The following is a 21,586-nucleotide window of genomic DNA, read 5'->3' as shown; positions in this document are numbered from 1 at the left end:
CCGCGACCCACACAAAGGACCTCTGTCTTCGCTGGGTTCAACTTCAGCCCACTCAGTCTAAGCCACGTTGCAACAGCCTGTAAAGCCCGGTCGAGGTTCCCTGGGGCGGAGTCGGGGCGGCTGTCCATTAACAGATAGAGCTGGGTGTCATCTGCATATTGATGGCAACCCAGCCCAAACCGCCGGGCAATCTGGGCAAGGGGGCGCATATAGATGTTGAACAACATCGGGGAGAGAACTGCTCCCTGAGGCACCCCACAGTCCAGTGTGCGCCTCCGGGACCGTTCGCCCCCGATGGCCACCCTCTGTCCCCGACCCAGGAGAAAGGAGGAAAGCCATTGTAAGGCCGACCCCCCAACCCCAATGTCGGCGAGGCGGCACGTCAGTAGCTGATGGTCGACTGTGTCAAATGCTGCCGACAGGTCTAACAGCATCAGCACCGCAACGCCGCCTCGATCCAGTTGCCGCTGGAGGTCATCCACCAAGGCGACCAGCACTGTCTCCGTCCCATGGCCCGGCCGGAAGCCAGACTGGCAAGTGCTTGCCCCAGCTGTACTTGGAATCAGTGTTCCCTCCAAGCTGAGTTAGCATGAGCTAGCGCAGAGATTTTTAGCCTCCAGCTCACACATTTTTGTCTTAGCTCAAGAAGGATAGCCCCAGAGCACACTAATTTATGCAACAGCTCACAGCTTTAATGCCAGCAGCTCACAAAGTAGAATTTTTGCTCACAAGACTCAGCAGCTGAGAAAGAGCATTGCTTGGAATCTGTTCTTGGGAATCCCGAGCCGGCAGTCAAGGAAATGGTTGAGGAAGGGACCCCAGGAGGCTCACGGAGGGGGGGAAGGGGGCGGGGGCGGAGCATGGCTCTCTCCCTCCTCACCGCTAAGAGCCAGAGGGGCGGCGCTTGTAGCTGGCCGGGAGAAGCTCCGCGAAGGGCGCAAAAGCGCGCGGTCCTGGGTGTGCCGAGTGCGCTCCGCAGCAGGGGGCGTTAGCGGATTGCTCTGCTGCCGGCCGGCGCAAAGGCTCGCTAGGCTGGTTCCTTCTTTCCCGGCTCCGGAGTCCCCCTCGGCAGTGGAGCCGCTCTAGCGGCGCCTCGTCCCCTCGGCTGGAGCCTCTGCGCGCCTTGTGCGACGGGAGGAGCCCTCTAATCCCAGCCCAGGGCGGGTCTCTCCGCCCCGTCGCGTGCGCGCAAGCCCGCCTGGGCGAGTTCTGCTGCTCCGCGCCAGCCGGGCTTAGTGCTGTCTGGCTTCCGCAGGCGCCGCACTCGCCGTTGCCTCCTGTTCCCCCCCCCCCTTCCTCTCATCCGCTCTCGTTTGGAGCGCCCTCGGGTTGCGAAGGCGGCGGCCTCTTGAACTTGCCCAAACTTCCATCTGCTGTTGTTGGTTGTTGCTGAACCGATCGGAGGAGCCCCGATGGATTTAGCCCGCCGCTCTCGGCATTGCTCCTGCCGCCTCGCTTGGCTCCTCTTGGCTTGTTGCGTCGGACCCTTCACGGCCGCCAGAAGGAACATCCCGCGGAGTCAAGGTAAGTCCGGGGTGCGGGCGGGGAGAAGGAGACCGCGGCTCGGCGGCTGTCCTCGGAGCGTGGCGGGCGAACTCGCTTTCAGCCTTTGGGGGAAAAGATCAGAAAAAATGCCGGAGGGGAGCAGAGTCGATTTGTGCAGGCTGGGCGGCGAAACTTGAACCCCAAGCCTTGGGGGTCACGCTTAACACAGTGCTGCGAGGAGTCAGACCCTGCGCGGCTCCTTCCCCTGCCGGATCAACCTTAGCGGTGCACTCAATCCCCCCCCCCCCCCCGGCCTTTCCCGTTGGGTCCCGAAGAGAGCTGTTAGACGCGCAGACGGATTCCATGTGATCTCAATTACTGGGCGCTTGGAAGAAAAGGCGGGGGTGGGGAGGGTTTGAGACCTACCCGGGCTTTAAAACATCCTCTTATTTCAGCCACATTGGCCAAAATAGGTTTCTTGTTCCTGTTGCGAGAAGAACCATCGGGTGACTATTCTAACTCCTGAAATTCCATCCTGACCACAGCAGATAGCAAAAAAACCCCACAAAAAACCCCAGGGCAATCAAAAATCGTGTGAAGGAATGTGATCTTCAGCAGTTGTTCCTTGGTTCATTTCTGGTTCCTGTGTCAAAGAAAGTATTTTTTTATGTTTTTCAACTTAAATTCAGCCACTATCGTCATTATTATTGTATGTTATTAGTATTAATATTTGCCAGGGTGTTGCTTAGCAGATGTGCATCAGTGATCACTGTAGAAAAACATGACTTTAATTCAGAGTTTACACCTGGCTTTGAGTGAGGGAAAAATGCTTGCAGTCTTCAAAATGATATGTTTGCTTGGAGCATGACCAGCAGGGCTGACATCACCTCGCCCCCACGCAGAGCTCCTTCCCCCTTTAACAGGTAGGCAGAATTCCCACAACTGCCATTTCTCCCCAAGCTGGAAAAAGGTTTAACCTGTTGAATTCCTGCCTGTTGTACAGCTGTTAAAGGCAAGGGAGCTTTGCCAGAAAAAAAGAGAGAGAGAGAGAAGCAGGCTGGCTGTAGAAGACCAGTTGCTATAAGAAAGGTCAGCCTGAAGCTTAACACAGTGGGACCCGATCCTTTCACTCCAGAGTAGATCCTGCTTATGCTCAGTATAATAAGTGGGCTGTAGTGAATTATTTAAGGTTTTCTCATTTAATCCTGTGGATGCATAGGTGTGCTTATTGTTGCAAGCCTTTCTATTGGATGTATCTCTTATGGATAGTTAATATTTTATTGGTTCAGGAGGCTTCCAGTGGAAAAATTAACTCTCCCCCCTGCAGTCATGCTGTTAAAAGCTTGCTCATTGTACTACCCAGCTATTATTTGACCGCAGGCGGCTTGTCTTGAACTGGGAAGGTCTTTCCGAGTAACTTGAACGCTTGGGGCGGGTTGCCTCCAATTTTGTTTCATTCACTTCAAACACGAGAGTCGATGTGTGTGCTTGCAAAGACAGTGTTATGTTCTCTGTCGCTTTGCTGTGCACAATGCCAGGGTGTTAATTGGATAGGGCCTTGAGTGGAATTAACCAATCAGTGCCTCGTTCTGCAGCTACTAACGCAGATATGGGCATTAACAGAAGTGCTGTCCGGCTGGAGAAGCTGAGAATCGTTCAGATGGAAAGAGGTGTCACAGCTCGCTTGGTCCAAGCCAGGAACCTCTCGACTTCTGTAGCTCAGCTGAGATGAGCTGATTGCGTGTGCAGTCTGCTGGAGGAATTGGTGTTCTGAATGGCTTACAGTGGCTCAAGATTTAACTTTTGGGTGCAGTGACTTCTTGCGGCATCTGTCCCATTGAATTGAATAGTGAATTGTAAATATAGGAAGCAATTTCAGCCTCATTCGGTTAAGCTGTTCTTTAAAAACATCTAGAGAAAGAGTCAAATTTGACCTCTTGCTCGGATCTGTGGCTGACCTGTTTTTCTGATACTTGCTTACCTGTGTATTGCTATTAACTTGGGTTCACGCCGCGTTGCCCTTCTTTTATTGCCCCTAAGAAATAGCAGATCTTTTTTCTTTATGATGATGTTTGGGATATTTATTAAAAAACTACGCCAATCTTCAGTTCTTCAAACTAAGCATGAGTTTCTCGTGTGGGCTTCAAACTCATGAAGTCTGAGCCTCTGCACATTTACTCTGAAGCAAGTCCCATTGAGTTCAGTGGGGCTTGCTCTGTAGTCACCAGTTTATAGTTTTCAGCCTAATCCAGTGCATCATTATTGACAATAAAGAATATTGAGCATACGAGGACATATTTGTGTTGCATGAATGAATAGCCATGCATACAATCTCTTGCTGTTATTTAATATTTTGGGTTGTTTTGTGTAATTCTTCTCTTTTATTTTCTGTTCCCTTTCAGTCCTATAATAAGGTCTGTGTAAAAGATTATAATAAAGTGTTTTCTGTAACTGGTTTGTACCCACCAATTTGTCACTAGTGTTTCGGAACTGCCTTTAAGCGATTGAGTTGCTTCTTTGTTTAAATGGCTAGCACAGTTATGTGTGGGAGGTGGGGTGGTAGAGGACCATTAACTGAATTTGAACTTTATATTAAAAGACACGGGCAGCCCAATCCAGACATAAGTGGTGGCCGGCTGTGGTGTAGCTGCTGACCACTAGTAGACTTCCTGAGGACTTCGGCTTGCTGGAGCATGGGGAGGGGAGAGGCGTAGCTTGCTGTGAGGGAGACCGTCGCCATGGCAACGCCGCTGGTGTAGGCATGCAAGGGAGGTGGAGGAAGCCGGAGCTAAAGGCCAGCCCGCCCCCCCCCCCCATTGGCCTGTCCTGGCACATGTGCCGCGGCTCATGACAGTCAGGGATGGAGAGAGGTGACCCCAGAGAGGCTGATAGCCATCCCCAACCTGCCCCCAAACAGAGAACAGAGCCAATGATGGGCAGACCATCAAAGGCAAAGGAGAGACGTCCCACCAACACAGGGAGGGAACAGGAGTGAGGCTGGGCATGTGCGCACGAGAAGCCTGGTTTGGTGGCAAGGTGGGGGTGGGGGCAAGGCAAGTCCGCACGGGACCACGGAGAAGCCGTCAATCCCCTCACACCCTTCCGCAGTGGCGGAGACGACCTTTATTTTTGGTTTCAATGAGTGCCTATGGGACACGCTGCTATTTTTGCTGGCATAACGTTGCGCCTGGGGGGGTGTGTGTCATGGGCCAAACTGCTTAGGAAGCCACCTAAGCCTGGCCTCACCGCCAACTCCACCCCCTCCTCCGCTTGAACGCCGCGCTTCGCCTCACTTCCGCCCACACTTGGGTGCAGCCCTCAGGTGCCGCTGCCCTCATGCAGAGCGGCACTCGGGTGGCCCCCCGCCCACGTAACTCCCCTCCGCTGTGGCGTTGCCGGTCGTCCATCAGTGCAAACTCTTCCTGCACCCACGTAGTGGCTCATCTGCTCCCCAAAGACTTTCCGCATCCCCTCTCTGGATTGTGCTGTTAGGAGGTGTAAAAGGAATGATGTCTAACATATACAGAATATTAATCAAATCTGCAGAAGAAAAAACTACCAGCTACCAAAAGCAATGGCACAATGATTGCAAAAAAGAATTTACACCAGAAGAATGGGAAGACATGGACCTTGAAAGGTCTAACCTCTAGCCTAGTATATTTAGTATAAGATATCAATCCATCAAAACATTAATATGATGATTTCTCCCTCCCAAAACAATGAATAAAATAAATAAAAAATACAAACCACTATGTCGCAAAAACTGTGGGGATCAGGCAGATTATATATATATACTTGGTGGTCTTGCAGAAAAATTCAAAGCTTTTGGCATAAAATTAATCACCAAATTATGGAAATCACAGGATGCAAATTTGATTGTATGCCTGAAAATATGCTATTAAACAAGGAAGTAACTAGCATACAGAATAAAGCTAAAGCAGAGTTACTTATGATACTTTTATCAACAGCAAGACTCACCCTAGCAGCTAAGTGGGTACACCACTCCCTACCAACGTTACATCAATGGCACGAAAAAATATGGGACTTCTTTATAATGCAGAAAATAACTTACATATTGATTAACTCTTTTGAAGAGCAATATCAAAGCAAATTTGTAGCAGTGCGGTATCCTTTAATAAATTACATGGCAGAACAAAACATTATACCGAAAAATCAGTATTATAAAAGTTTAGTATACTTTTAATGCATGGGTTTAATTATGAAAACAGACATTAGATTTAAAATGCGGACAGTTAAGCGCTGTGAAATGTATTAACAGTAAGCAAAGCTTTTATTTACAAATAATATTGTTCGAGTTGTTTTTTCTTTTTTTGTAAAATGATGGGATATGTTGAAATATACAACAAACTGGCAAAATATTTAATTTATATCCTAATATTATGTCTGTAAGTTTGAAAATATGTTAATTAAAGAATTTTATTTTAAAAAAAAGAGACGAAAACCCCACAGGTAAGATGATCCCACTAAGAAGAAAAAGTTATTCCACAAAGATTTTTATTACTGTGCATACTGTGATTAGCCTGACCCAGATGGCCCAGGCTAGCTGTCAGAGTCTAGGTTCAGTTCAAGCCAGAGTTTGGAGTCAGAGTGAAAAGTCAGTCCAGAGTTCGAGTACCCGAAAGCATAGTCCAGTTCAAAGTGTGGCCCAGAAAGCAGGGTCTTACACTCCAGGGTTGCACGTGGAACCAAGCAGAGGGAGTCTGAGATCAAAGTCCAGGACTGGCCCAAAAGTCACAGGAGTGGAGTTCCAAGGCTGTGGTTGCAAGACCAGGCAGGTGGAGACAAGTTGCTTCCATGCCTAGCCTCTGCCTTTATGTTAGATGTGCAGCTGGGCTGAGTTGAGCTCCTGAGAGGCTGAGCAACCTAGTTTGTTAGCTCCAGGAGTTGTTGAGCTGCCAAACTTGTGCTATGTCATGTCCTGCAACTCAAGCCATGCCCTTCGCCACCGGTGTTCCTGTGGCTCTGAGGACAAAAGGAGTGAGGAAGCATGGGAGATGACATCTGAGCTTTGAGCCCAAGTTGTGGGTACTGGTCCCTCCATTGAAGGGGTGGCAGAAGCTTTCAGAACCCCCATTGTCAACCAAAGGAGGCAGGTAGAGTCCAATGTCAGGTGTTTCCAGATCGCTGCCATCCTCGTCAGGGCCAGTTTGATCAGGCTGACCCAAGACATCAACCCAATGTCATTAGATCTTGGAAGGTAAGCAAAATTGGCCCAGGATAGTATTTGGAATGGAGACCATCAAGGAAGTTCAGGGTTGCAATGTAGAAGCAGGCAAAAGGCAAATCACCTCTGAACATCTCTTGCCCTGAAAACTCCAAAGGATTGCTAGAAGTCAACTGCGACTTGATGGCACTTGGTGATACTTTCCACCCATAACTATAACTTGTATCCAAATTTAAGGAAGCCCCTATTTTTCTTGATGAGGAAGAAAAGTAGATTTCCTTACAGGTAAATAGAGGTATTATCAGGGCTTTTTTTGTAGCAGTAGCTCCTTTGCATATTAGGCTACACCCCCCTGATGTAGTCAATCCTCCAAGAGCTTACAGGGCTCTTCTCACAGGGCCTATTGTAAGCTCTTGGAGGATTGGCTACATGGGGGGGGGGAGGGGTGTAGCCTAATGTGCAATGAGTTCCTGCTACAAAAAAAGCCCTGATATTATTATTGCTTTTCAGAATGCTTGAACCCTTGTTGGCTAAGCTCCTAGACTGCGCACTGGTCATAAGCAAAGACCCAACCCCTCAGTGAGCCATTTGCCTTTCCATAGTGCCAAACCCTGTTAATCGGGCAGACCCCTACCCGCAGTCCATTGCTCTTGCTTGACAGGACATCTTGCACGTCTCCCTAGCAGACACCCACTGCAGCTGCCCTTGCTGGGCAACTGTCCGAGGCTGATCACAGGAAGTCAGGGAGATGTGAGGACCATCCCACTGACAGCCACAGCAGTCCCAACAGGTCTCCTGTTGAACTTGCTGTCTGCAAGGCTTATGGCATCCCTAATTGCTCTAGTGAAAAGCCCATCAAATAGTGGGAATGGAATATGTTTGAGAGATGCGTGCATCCTTGCATGGCAAACAATGTATGCCAAAGCATTGGGGAACAGGTCCGCATTTCCCCAGGCTCTTCACCGTCACTCAGTTGTGTTTCCAGACAGCAGCTAGGTTGACTGTTGGATCCCCCTATGAATGCCTGCATTGACATTGATGTGCTTCCAGGCTGGTTTTTGCATCTTTTTCTTCGTGTAAATTGTGTTGGTTGGTAGGCATGTGGATAGATCTGAGCTATTGGTAGGGATTGGTGTCATGGCTGCCGATGCCACAAAAAAGCTTACAGTGTCTATGAAGGGAGGGTTTTCTGGGGATGGAGAACTCTGAGCAGAAGACTGCAGGTTTTCCGAACACACTTTCCTTCCTATTAGCTTTTTCACAGGGCTTTTACCCACACGGGCAGTGTGGTTTAGGATGAGAATAAATAAGAAAGAAAGCCATTTTTAGACCTGCGGAATGTGATTGGCAATATTGTCTGTTTATTCAACTGTCGTTCCTGAAAAATATTTTGTTCCGTTGTTTGCTGATTTTGTTGTTTTGCAGTCCATTTTTCCACTGAAAGTAATACAAACCTAGCAAATACCATCAGATGTAACATAGTATGGATATAACAGACTTGAAAACAGCAACCTAAAAAAAACAAAACAGTCAGCAGTACCTCAACGCACAGCTAAAAGAAGTAACTTGTGGTGGAAAGTGCAATTAAGTCACAACTGAGTATGGCAACCGCAAGGCAAGAGATGTTCAGAGGTAGTTTGCCGTTGCCTGCCTCCACACTGAAACCCTGAATTCCTTGGGGGTCTCCAATCCAAATACTAACCGGGATCAACTCTGCTTCGTTTCTGAGATCTGCTGAGATCAGGCTAGTCTAAGATATCCAGGTCAGGTAAGTTACGGGGGGAAATGATTGGGGGGAGGGGGGGGAAGGCCATTTTGGCCAATGGAGGGATTTACTGCTTGCATAGATTTGTTAGCAGAGTTGGATTCCTTGTTCTTCTCAAAACCACAGCTTGGCCTGGTCATGGTATCGCTGTGTCCCCAGGGCCAGCTGCTTGTGACACCAGGCATTTGTGGTTGTCTCTCCTGTTGTGTAATTGAATCGCAAAAAGTATTTACCAGGAATGGGAGCCTGATGTGGATTGAGGCTCTGGTGCTCCCCCCATATTTATTATTTTCTTGATTTTTATCTCACCTTTTCCCCTAGTAGGGACCCAGTGGATCTTACATCATTCTTTTCTCCTCCACGACAACAACAACAACAACAAAATTTTATTTGTATCCCGCCCTCCCCGCCGAAGCAGGCTCAGGGCGGCTAACAACACAATTTAAGTTTAGTTATACGGAAATAGATAAAAATACATTTAAACATTGTAAACATTTTAATTAAAATTCTACGTAGGCTTTAAAAGTTGATTAAATTAAAATTAATAAGTGCTAATGCTATGTTTGCTGTTTATGTTTATGATGGCGGTTTCCTTAGCAATTTCCGTTTTCATCAGCGAACGCCAGTCGGAAGAGGAAGGTCTTGCAGGCCCTGCGGAACTGTTTAAGGTCCCGCAGGGCCCGCATTTCCTCTGGAAGTTGGTTCCATAGGCTCGGGGCTATAGAGGAGAAGGCCCGGTTACGGGTACTTTGCAGCTTCACCTCTCTTGGTCCGGGGATAGTCAGCAAGTTTTTCCCGGCTGACCTCAGTGCTCTCTGGGGTTCATGTGGGGAGAGACGGTCCCTAAGGTAGACAGGTCCTCGACCATATAGGGCTTTAAAGGTAATGACCAGCACTTTGTAACGAACCCGGTATATGACTGGCAGCCAGTGCAGTTCGCGCAGCCCAGGCTGTATGTGCTCCCATTTAGGAAGCCCTAACAACAGTCTAGCTGCTGCGTTCTGCACCAGCTGCAGCTTCCGGGTTCGGTACAGAGGCAGCCCCACGTAGAGGGCATTACAGTAATCCAGTCTCGAGGTGACCGTTGCATGAAGCACCATTGCCAGATCTTGGCGCTCTAGGAAGGGAGCCAACTGCTTTGCCCGCCTTAGATGGAAAAAGGCTGACTTGGCAGTGGCTGCAATCTGGGCCTCCATTGATAATGCAGGCTCCAGTAAAACTCCTAACTCCTAACCCGGAGAGGTATTTCCCCTCCCCGAGCGCCCCGACCCAGACAGAGGACTTCTGTCTTCGCTGGATTCAGTTTCAGCCCTCTCCTCCTCAACCAGGTTGCCAAATCCTGCAGAGCCCGGTCTAAGTTCTCTGGGACGCAGTCAGGCCGACCGTCCATTAGCAGATAGAGTTGGGTGTCATCTGCATATTGATGGCACCCAAGTCCATGTCTCCTGGCAATCTGGGCAAGGGGGCGCATATAGATATTAAATAAAATTGGTGAGAGAACTGCCCCCTGAGGCACTCCACAATCCAGTGTGCGCCTCTGGGACCGCTCGCCCCCAATTGCCACCCTTTGTCCCCGATCCTCGAGGAAGGAGGAGAGCCATTGTAAGGCAGACCCCCTCACCCCTACATCGGCGAGGCGGCGGGTCAGAAGCCGATGGTCGACTGTGTCGAACGCGGCCGACAGGTCGAACAACATCAGCACCGCCACACCGCCCTGATCCAGATGCCGTTGGAGATCATCTACCAGGGCAACAAGTACTGTCTCCGTCCCATAACCCGGGCGAAATAACTCCGTCCCATAACCACGGTATTCTCATAACAGCCCTGTGAGGCAGGTTAGGGTGAGAGTGTGTCCTGTGAGGTAGGTTAGAGTGAGAATGTGTAGGGTTGCCAAGTCCAATTCAAGAAATATCTGGGGACTTTGGGGGTGGAGCCAGGAGACATTGGATGCGGAGCCAGGAGCAAGGGTGTGATAAGCAGAATTGAACAAGGGAGTTCTGGCCATCACATTTAAAGGGACAGAACACCTTTTAAAATGCTTTCCTTCCATAGAAAATAATGAAAGATAGGGGCACTTTCTTTTGGGGCTCGTAGAATTGGACCCCCTGGTCCAATCCTTTTGAAACTTGGGGGGTATTTTGGGGTGAGGCACTAGATGCTATACTGAAAATATGGCGCCTCTACCTCAAAAAAACAGCCCCCCAGAGCCCCCGATACCCGCAGATCAATTCCCCATCATTCCCTATGGGAATTGTTCATGGAGGTGCATAATGGCTGTGGGGGAGGGGCTTCCCCTGCCGGCCAGCTGGCTGGGGGAGGGGAAAAGCCTGTAAAACCGGGGGATCCCCCGCTGGGACCTGGGGATTGGGAAGCCTAAGAATGTGTCTTGTGAGGTAGGTTAGGGTGAGAGTGTGTAACTGGCCCATAGTCACCCACAGAGCTTCCGCAAGAAAGTAGGATTCATACTTGGGTCTCTGGTCTAACACTTGACCCATTACACCACGCTGGGTTTACAGCTGCGTACTGGTGGAGGCATTTTCAACATGTTTCCCCAACCAGGGTCCGTCCACCCCCCTTTATCCAGCACCACAGCCAGATCTGTATAATCCAGGAGTGTCAAACTCATTTGTTATGAGGGCTGGATCTGACATAAATGAGACCTTGTTGGACCAGGCCAGGCTGTGTTGGCTGAGCCATGTGTGTCCCTGTTTAGATAGCAGAGAGATGAACTTGTTAAAAGACATGGACAAACGTGATTAAGAAATTTTAAAAAAAAAACCCTTAAAACATGCTTAAACCATTAGCACTTGTTGGTCTTAAAGGTGCTTTCTATTTCTCCTGTGGGATCCAGGGAACTGGGCAAAGGAAGCTCTGGCTCTTTTTCTCCCTTCCCAGGGAACCAAGAGGAGAAGAGCTTCAACCAATGGAGAAAATCGAGTTTTTGCTCTGTAGCTCCTGTGTGATGGAGCAAGCCTTGCAAAGCAAGCTGAGATGCAGAAGGAAGCCAGAGAAAGGGAGAAGGAAGCAGACAGGAACCAGTTGCTCGGGGAGCTGATACGAGCCCCCTGGGGGCCTGATTTGGCTCTCAGGCCATATGTTTAAGACCTCTGGTATAATCCCTTTCCCGCCTCCACACCTCATGACTGTGGGGTTGTGGCTCATTGGTAGAGCATCTGCTTTGCATGTGGAAAATCCCTGGTTCAATCCCCACATTTCCCTAGATGGTATAAGAAGCCTCAGCTTGAGATCCAGAAGGACCCTACAGGTAGGAGTGGTCAGTGTTGACTTGGATAATCAGACATGATAGAAGGTGGATTCATGTGTTCAACTGTGGTTGCCTTGTAGGGAGAGAAATGCACTCTGGAGATACTTGGAAGTATTTGTGTTCTGTATTATTGCTTCTTGAGTCTTAGGTCTGAATGGCTTTTAAAGCCAAGTTCCAGAGGCAGAAAAGCCAGCTTTCCAGTTGAGACCTGGGGTTCCCTTGAAATTATAGCTTATTTCCAAACTACAGAGATCAGTTCCCCAGAGAAAATGGATGTTGTAGAGGGAGGATTCTATGACATTGTACCCCTGTCCATCTCAGATTCCGTCCCCAAATCTTCAGGAGTTTTGCAATATGGATCTGGCAACTCTACCTCCTTGTTCACCACCAGTGGCCAAAGGGAACCTGACAACCCTAACCTGAGAGCTGAGATCTGGGAAATCCTCAACTTAAGCATTACATCAAGGCTGGTATATATGCACAAAGGAAAAATTCCAGTTGGGCAGCCATTTTAATCCATTGCAGTTTGGCACATTTTTTTTGTGGGCTACATCAGCTGCATGAGGTGGATCTTCAGTTGCTAGGTAGATATGTGTATGTATTCTTACTTGGTGTGGTTTTTGTTGTTGTTGTCAGGGCCAAAAGTCCATGCTGATTGTCCGCCAGTTTTCACTGGATGAACTACGTATGCTCTGGCTGAAGCGGCCTGAACTTATTGGGTGACTGCAGGAATTGAACCTCGTGGAGCATCTGGGATGTTAACACAATGAGGATTTTCATGCTGAATGAATGAGTGCAGCCAGAAGGGAGCAGACAGTCACTCCATTAAACCGCACTGATGGGGCTTTCATGGAGTGGCACTTCTGTAAACTTTCTGGGGGCTCTTGAAAGGGGGCACTTTAAAAAACATAAAAGCCCTCTCAGAATCTGGGCTTCTTTGATCTGTGGCAGATCCCTTGCTGACGTCAATCAAGACTTTTGCATGGGGATCAGGGGCAGCATTTGGTGCTTGAAATACTGAAATAGTTGGAAGACCAGATTCAGAGCACCCTGGGCAACCTTCCCCCTTTTTTGTGAATACATATACATTGAAATAATACATGTGCTTGCAAATTACAAACTAGGGCAGGGGTGGCCAAACTTAATGTAAGAGCCACGAAGAATGAACGTCGGATATCTGAGCTCCGCAATACATGAATGTTAGGTGTTTGAGAGCTGCAAGATGGGAAGGAAGGAAGGAAAATAGATGGAGGAGGGAGGGAGAGGTGGTAAGCAAGCAACTTTAATGTTAAATGCATTCTCCAGGCCACTGGCTTGGCTTGGAAAAGTGACGTAAAGAGACAAATGCTTTCTCCAAGCCAGCTGACGGTGCAGTGGGGGCTTTGAGAGCCACACAATATGTGTGAAAGAGCCACATGTGGCTCTCGAGCCATAGTTTGGCCACCCCTGAATTAGGGACTGTGGCTCAACAAGAAAGCGATCTGCTTTTTATGCAGAAGGTCTGTAACGTACTGGACTTATAGATGATTAGAACACAACATACGTTATTGGCGAGTACATCACAAGAGGAAGATGGCGGGGCCGGGTCCCCTCTTATATACATTACCCGGAACAACCCTCTTTCTGTTCAGGTCCAATCCTGACCAGTTAAACTTCCCGCCACTGATCCTCTTAGGTGGCTGCCTTCGTCCCTTCCGGTTGCCACCCGCAGGTACGCTGTGCTATATTTTCCGGGGACGGAATGCAAGACACAACAAAGTCCCAGGTTCAATCCCCAGCATCTCCAGTTAAAGGATAAGGCAATATGTTATGGCTGTAAGAGACCGGGGACAGCTGCTGACAGTCTGAGTAGACAGTACTGATTCATGCACTGATTCAGTATAAGGCAGCTTCATGTGTGTTCATGTACATCCAACAGACGCTCACAACATTAGGTCACCAGACTCCGAGTATGCTGCTTTGGAGATGTCTCCTTTTCAAGCTTGAGTGAAATGATTGGGAATTGTATGAGAACATGACGAATGATAGCTTTGATTACATGTTAAATAGACAGTATTTTTAAGAAGATGGATTCTAGGGTTAGATTGCTCACTTACGAATACAAGTTTCAAGTTCCAGGGCTTTGCAGCAAACCAACAGTATTAGTGAATCATTCTAACTGATCTTGAAATGTGGCTTTTAATTAGACTCTAGTTGGGGATGGATCACATGTGAAGAGGTGCTTAGTGTGAAGACGCTACTATAGAGAACCTAAACACATTTTTTATTCTGATTAATTTGGGATGGTTTTCCAGTTACTGTGTTATGTTCCAGTCGCTGCATTCTGTTTTTCCTTTAGATGTCTTTGGGTTGGGTCACATACATTTTAGGGGGCTTCTGCACTTCCCAGGGGGCCCAGGGCAAACCATAACCCCAGGGAGAAGATTTTGCACCATGTTGCCGACTGAAAGTCACAGTTTGCTCCATTGGAGAAACCAACATGCACCTGTCCATACATTTGCAGTGGCTCTCTGGGTCAGGAAAATGGGTGTATGTGTGTAGGTGGAGGTCTAAGTGTCTTGTCCCTACATACCTTGAAACTACGCCTACACACACCTGCAATGTTCCAAAGCATGCCTCTGACCTGACCCAGGTTTATTTGGGAAATAATCCTGACTTTTACTGAAACACTTTAAAAGTTTATTTTAATTAAGTAGGGAAATCAGGTAAGATTGTGTAGAATGGCTGGTAGGCTCCAACCCCTTGTTATCTTGCAAGCCAATCCACAGCCGAGTTCCACCGTTCTAAGCCGTTTGATTTCAATGGATTTAGGAGGCAGTACGTGCGCTTAGGATGGTTCTGCCAATCACACGGTTTACTCTTGTCAGGGAATCAGTATCAGCTGCAACATCCTGTTGAATGTAAAATCGGTGGCAAACGCTTGCCCAACATAAAGCATCCAGGGAATTCAAATGATCTGGAAGGAGTCTGTGAAGAGAAGGAAGGAGCTGGCTTTCAGAAGGAACATTAGGAGAGAGAGTGTGGTGAAGTGGTTAGAGGAGACACTGGTTCACATCCTCACTCTGCCATGGAAGCTCGCTGGGTGACCTTAGGCCAGTCACACATTCTTGGCCTAGCCTATCTCACAGAGTTGTGAAGATAAAATGGAGGAGCAAAAAATGATATTTATTTATTTAGTAGGCTTATATTCTGCCTTTTCCTGTAAACGGGCTCAAGGCGGATCATAACATATAACAATAATAATTAAAAAACCTACATATCAATAAAATACCTACAATAAAAAACCTACATACTTTATAAGCTGCATTGGGTTCCCATTGCTGATGGGGTGGGGGGAGAGAAGAAATGAAGTCAGTAACTAATAACAGCGGTAAGTTATTGATGGGGGCAAGTAGTGGAGCATGGCTGTTGCCTCACGCAGTGCCTTTTGAGTTTCTTTCGGCGTGTGGCTGAGACAGAAGACTGGGTTAGGCCTAGGCTTAGTGAAGAAGGGCAAGACTTAACAGTTTCACTTATGGATTTGCTGAATCATCCAATTTTCATAGGCACTGACTAAGGTTTAGGAATAAGTGTAACCTTTTTCTTGTCCTCCTGCTGTCTGCAGCAAGGAAAACAACATCTGCCAAGCCTGCAAACGCTTCATCTTGAATAGCCCCTTTGAATTCCAGTTTGTCTGCGAGATTACTCGAGAGAAAGAGGTTTATAAAGTGACAGCTTGGCTTCAGAAGTCAGGAGGAGTTTTCATTAATTGACTCCAACCCGTTTTTTGATCTGACTTATCCAATTTACCAAACTTTATTTCCAGTCTAATTGTTGTTAATATTTTTTTTTCCCTTCGTGTTTTGCTCCATGGCATAGCTTGCTTGCAAAGGTAAAATCTGTCATTACGTTTTTCTCTCTCTTGATAATTTGATGAAATTGTAGTTTAAAAAGTTATTTTGAGCTGAGTCATAGCTTTGGTTGTTTGCTGTTGTGCAAAACGGCACAGTGGGAACCTTTAATGCTTCAGAACAGGCTGTGAGTCTAAGCTTTTATTGGACAGATGGCTAATTTTACTAGCCTGACCTCAAGGATCTAGTTCCATGATCCCTGGTTAGCTCAATTGCTCCTAAGTACTGGGATAAATGGAAGAGACAGCATTTGTGAATTAAATGGCCATTAGCTTACTCTAATTAAAGGGGGAGAAAGAAAACAAAAAAAGATTCTGGATAGGAAAAAGGAGGCTTGCTTCTAAAAACTGACTTCTAGATTTCTCTATAATTCTGTTACTTCCAAAACTTGTGGTATACTAGATTGGGAATCAGAATTGACAGGAGAGATCATGGTCTGTTGGTGTTCAGAGTTAAATTTAGTGCATCTTTATTGAAGCAAGGGTTTAAGGGGAAGGCAGAGGGAAAGACTGGAGCTATCTCTGCCAATGTCATCTCTCTGTCACGTCTCGAGTTGTGTTGGAGTTGGTCTGGTGTCGGAGGAGACTTTTACAGATTCCATGGACTGTCAAGAAGGCCTCTAAGGAGGTTCTAGATCAAATCAATTCTGATGTCTTCCCTAGAAGCCAAAATGGCTAAATGGTGACTGTTGTAGTTTGGTCACATCATGAGAAGAGAAGACTCACCGGAAAAGATCATGATGCTAGGAAAAGTCAGAGGCAGTACGAACAGAGGAAGACCCAACTTGAGGTGGATTGACTCAATCAAGGATGCCATGGCCCTCAGTTTGCAAGACCCGAGCAAGGCAGTTAATGATAGGACATTTTGTATGTTATTAATTCATAAGGTTGCCAAAAGGTTGCCATCTAAAGCAGCTTGATGGCAATTCACACACATACAAGTCTGGGAAGTCCAAGGTACCATTCAGCCATAGATAATATGGGTTCTAGGATGTCTCTCATTCAGGGACTTCACTGGGTCAGATCTGCTTAGATTACAGTTTCCAGCTCAGGGTTGGGAAATTCCTGGAGATTTTAGGGGTTTAGTGGAGAGGGTAGAGTTTGGGGAGGGGAGGGACATCAGTTGGATATAATGTCGTAAAGTAGGGGTGGCCAAACTGCAGCCTGGGAGTCACATGTGGCTCTTTCATACAAATTGTGTGGCACTTGAAACCCCCATTACCCCTCTTGCCAGCTTGGAGAAGACATTTCTCTCTTTAAATCACTTCTCAAAGCCCAGCTAGCCAGCAGCTTGGAGAATGCATTTAAAGTTAAAGTTGCTTTTTTCCACTTCTTCCCTCTCCTGACTCATTTTCCTTCCTTCCTTCCTTCCTTCCTTCCTTCCTTCCTTCCTTCCTTCCTTCCTTCCTTCCTTCCTTCCTTCCTTCCTTCCTTCCTTCCTTCCTTCCTTCCTTCCTTCCTTCCTTCCCTCCTTCCTTCCCTCCCTCCTTCCTTCCTTCCCTCCCTCCAACATCTGATGTTCATGTCTCACAGCTCTCAAACATCTGACATTTATTCTATGTGGCTCTTACATTAAACACGTTTGGCCACCCCTGTTGTAGAGTCTACCTGCCAAATCATCCATTTTCTCCAGGGGTAAAGGTCTTTGTCACCTGGAGATCAGCTGTAATTCTAGGAGATCTCCAGCCACCACTTGAAAGTTGGCAACCCTAGCTTGGATTTATGGTATGCCTTGTGGCCATTCTGTAGCATGACAGTCACAATAAAACCAACAATCTCAGTTACAGGTATAAACTGATAAAACAAACAATTTACAATTTAAAACAAAATATTAGTGCTATACAGAATCTTAAAGCATAGGCAGATCAGATTACATTAGATCTTCTATTTATCTGTTGGTGGTCCGTCTGGCAGCATAGAAGCAGCATCCTTCTAACACTAGTTACTATAGGCCTAAAGTGGCACCTTTAAGACCAACCAATTTTTATTCAGAACGTAAGCTTTCGTGCGCTCTGATGAAGTGTGCTTAAGAGAGCGCACGAAAGCTTATGTTTTGAATAAAAATTGGTTGGTCTTAAAGGTGCAACATGATTCCTACTTTGTTCTACTGCTTCGGGCCAACATGGCTGCTCACTTGGATCTTACTATAGGCCTGCTTAAAAAGTTCGGTTTTACAAGCCCTGCAGAATTGGGAGAGATCCCGCAGAGCTCTTATGGCTTCAGGGCGAGCATTCCACAGCATTGGTGCTACCACTGAGATGGCCCTGGCCTGTGTAGAGCGTAGTCTGGCCTCCCTTGGTCCGGGGATGGACAACTTGGATACTGTGGATGCTGTTATGTTTTAAAGTTGCTTTTGAATGTCTTTGGGCAATAGATAACTGTTATACAAATGCTAAACGGAAGTATTATAAAAATGGGTAGCGTATGTTGGAGCTCAGTTAATTTTTCCTCCTATACCCCCCCCCCCCCCCCCGTTATTACTGATCAGAGTGCTCTGCGGCACCCACACATAGAGTTGTCTGACAAGACTCTAGAGGCTCTCCATTCTTACAGGGCTGGGAAAGGCTTTTCACTGGGACTTCAGAGGGCTATTGAGAGCATGCACTGTCTTAGTAAAATAAAGCTTCTCGAATGTTATTATAGATAGGGATAGTTATGATTCCTCCTGGTAGTTGCGAGGAGCAGATCAGAGCAAATAACAAAACCAGAGTTATCACCCTCCCTTCCTCTGACTCTTCCTCCTGTTCCCTCCTTTGACTGTAGTAGGCTGGTCTTCAGGTAGGTGACCCACAAACAGAGCCAGAAGTTGCTGCCAACAGCACCCTTACAGAGCAGACCTAAGTAGGTCTATTTAGGATTTTTTTTGTAGAAAAAGTCTGGCAGGAACATATTTGCATATTAGGCCACGCCCCCAATGCGAAGCCAGCTGGAACTGCATTCCTGTGCGTTCCTGCTTTAAAAAAAAAAAAGCCCTGGGTCTACTCTGATCCCTACTTAGGAAAGTGCTTTTAAGGTTGCATTGTTTTAGTCTGTTTGTTTATTTATTTTGCTATTTAGTCAGCAGTCCTTTCCTGGGACTAAGTCCCCATGTCTGAGTAGACCTGTTTACAATGGTTCCCGGCTTAGATCCTGAAATTCCCAGTGGAGACCTGAGGTGGTTTACAGAGTCATTCACCTCTCTACCCTTTTATCATAGGATCAACAACCTTCTGAGGTAGGTTGTGTTGAGCATGAGAGCCTGGCTCAAGGTCTAGCAAATTTCCATGGCAAAGTGGGGATCTGAACCTGGTTCTCCCACATCCTTGCCCAACGCTCTTACCACTACACCACGCTGGATCTTTTATAGATCTATAGCAGAATGAGATAGGCAGTGGTATAAACGTCAAGTGGTATTCAGATTTCAAGTAAATGCTCATGTTTTTAATGTCCACCTATGTACTAAGGTTTCTGCATGTGGAAAACTTGGGACACCGTTGTAGGGGGCCCTAAATTGGGTGTAAAAGTGGCATACAAATGGAGGTATTCTAAAATGGCATTTCCCACCTACTGCCTGAAATGGTCCAGTCTTTCTTACTGAATCCCTGAATGTACCATCCTAACGTGTCCACTTTTCTTAGCAACCAGGCTAATTTCATTTGTGCTAGTCTTGGATACTGAAAAAGTCCTGTCTGACTGGGCATTCATATTCTAGGAATGGGTTCTTTGTAGGCCTGGTGAATGCAGCTCATTCTGCTGTCACTGCAGACCAGGCCTTGTGTTTATGATCTCCATAGGGCAGGGGTGTCAGAAATGCATTTTGGGGGCCTGAGGGCTCCTATCAGGCCCCCAAGCAACTGGCTGTCATCTGCTTCCTTCTACATAACAGCTTGCTTTGCAAGGCTTGCTCAATTGCACAGGAGCTACAGAGCAAAACCTTTGTTTTTCCATTTGCTGAGGTTCCTCCCTTGAGGAGGAAGGGGGAGAACGATAGTTTGCTTTGCCAGGCTCTTTCAATTGCACAGCAGAGCTACTGAGCCAAGCCTCTCTTCCTTCTGTTGGCTGAAGCTCCCCCCCCCCGCCCCATCCCCTGGGGAAGGAATAAAAGAGCCAGAGCTTCCTTTGCCCAGTTGCCTGGATCCCATGGGAGAAATACAAAGAAAGCATCTTTAAGACCAATGAGTGCTAACGTTTTAAGCATGTTTTTAAAAAATACATATTTGTGTCTGTGTTCTTTGTAAAATTTATATCTCTGCGACCTAATCTTAAATAAGTACACGGATGGCCTGGCCGGACATGGCTCGGCCCAACTCAACATGGCCTGGCCTAACAAGGTCTCATTTATGTCAGATCCGGCCCTCATAATAAATGAATTCAACACCCCTGTAGGGCTTGTTGCTTTGGTAGCTTCCTCTAAAAACTAACTTTGTGGAAGTCTACTTAGTTCAGAAGCTCTCCAGGTTGACTGAGCCTAGGATCAGCCCTTGGGGAGCACTGATGAACCTTTGGAAGGAAGTCAGCAGCATTCTCCCCATAGTCTAGGAACCTCACTTAGTGGGAAAACTAGGTAAAAGGTTTGTATAAAGAGAAGTATTCCAAAATGACATCTCCTACGTACTGCCTGAAGTGGTCCAGCCTTTCTCACAATTTGCCTGAACATATAACCTAATGAATACCCTTTCCTCCTCAACTAGGCTAATTTCTAGTTCATTTGTTCTAGTTATGGATACTGGAAGAATCATGGCTGACGGGGCTATAATATACTATCATATACTATCAATGGATGGACCTAGTCTATACATGCAGTAGAGAGAGCTGGTAATGAGATGGCAGAAAGCCAAAGTGATGAAATGAACTGCTCCCACTTTAGACTGTTGTTGAGGGACTGAACACTGCCTTATACAGAATCAGGCCATCGTTGGGTCCATCAAGGTCGGTATTGTCTATTCAGAGTGGTGGCGGCTCTCCAGGGTCTTGGTCAGAGGTCCTTCACACCGCCAGCTGCCTGGTTCTTTTAATTGGAGATGCTGGGGATTGAATCTGGGACCTTCTGCATGCTGAGCAGATGTTCTACCACTGAGCTACAGCCCCCTCTAACATTTTTCAGAGTTCCCCAACATTAACAATTCCTTGTAAATAGATAACTGGCATAACCATATGAAAGGTAGGATAGAATTTTTCTTTCTGTTATGCTATTTTTTTTTAATTTACAAGGACTCTTAACCTGGGGAGCATTAAGAATGTGACACCTTTTCGCTCTCTGTAGACCCTGTAGACCATTCTATCACCTCTGAATTCTACCACTTCATCCTACTACGTGTATTGGAGGAAAGGGAGATTAAGCCCTTACCAGCAATGTGTTTTGGGTAAACCTGTGAATCTCTGAGTTTTGTGCATATAGATGAAGATACTTTTAAAATAAACATTTGCGATGTCTTAGACAGTTAACATGGAAATTTGCTAACATATGTTCAGGTGTAAGCATTTGTCTCATAAAAACAGATGAACTCATGGAGCTGCTTTCTGCTGGTCTAATATCCTTGACCCATCCATGTGTTGACTGAATGCACGAAGAAAGAGAGGGAGGTGATGATGATGATATTGGATTTATATCCTGCCCTCCAAGGGCGGGGTATAAATCTGCAATTCTTCTTCTTCTTCATGCAGAGGTGGCCTGGAGTGGTCCTATGTAGAGGGCTACTGAGACAGGGGAATCAAACTGGTTCTCCCAGATTAGAGTCCGCACACTTAACCACTACACCAAATTGGCTTCTTTGTGAATGCCTGCTCATGTGATTGATGGCTGTGCGTGGAGGAAGTGGCTCCACATTCAGAAAGCAACAGTCTTGATTGCAGGGAGAGGGAACCTAAGCTCCCTCCATTCGTTTGCACTGTGCAGATGATCTGATGAGAGCCAGTTTGGTGTAGTGGTTAAGTGCGTGGACTCTTATCTGGGAGAACTGGGTTTGATTCCCCACTCCTCCACTTGCACCTGTTGGAATGGCATTGGGTCAGCCATAG

The 21,586-nt window shown here is 46.9% G+C and overlaps 1 protein-coding gene across 2 annotated transcripts in view; it reads left to right on the top strand.

Moving 5' to 3' along the window:
* The first annotated feature begins 1,201 nt into the window (after nt 1–1,201).
* EGFLAM (EGF like, fibronectin type III and laminin G domains) overlaps nt 1,202–21,586 on the top strand; it is a 168,865-nt gene continuing 148,480 nt past the window's right edge. Inside the window, exon 1 of one of the 2 annotated variants that reach the window (XM_060236057.1) lies at nt 1,202–1,524. In XM_060236057.1, coding sequence (XP_060092040.1) covers nt 1,413–1,524 — 112 coding nt within the window. In that variant the 5' untranslated portion in view covers nt 1,202–1,412. The remainder of the gene's footprint in view (nt 1,525–21,586) is intronic. The other variant, XM_060236059.1, reaches the window with a different exon arrangement.

The sequence above is a fragment of the Heteronotia binoei genome, chromosome 4, assembly GCF_032191835.1.
Source record: "Heteronotia binoei isolate CCM8104 ecotype False Entrance Well chromosome 4, APGP_CSIRO_Hbin_v1, whole genome shotgun sequence".
Lineage (NCBI taxonomy): Eukaryota > Metazoa > Chordata > Lepidosauria > Squamata > Gekkonidae > Heteronotia > Heteronotia binoei.
The sequence above is the reverse complement of the archived record's forward strand: the minus strand, read 5'-3'. Positions and strand labels throughout refer to the sequence as shown.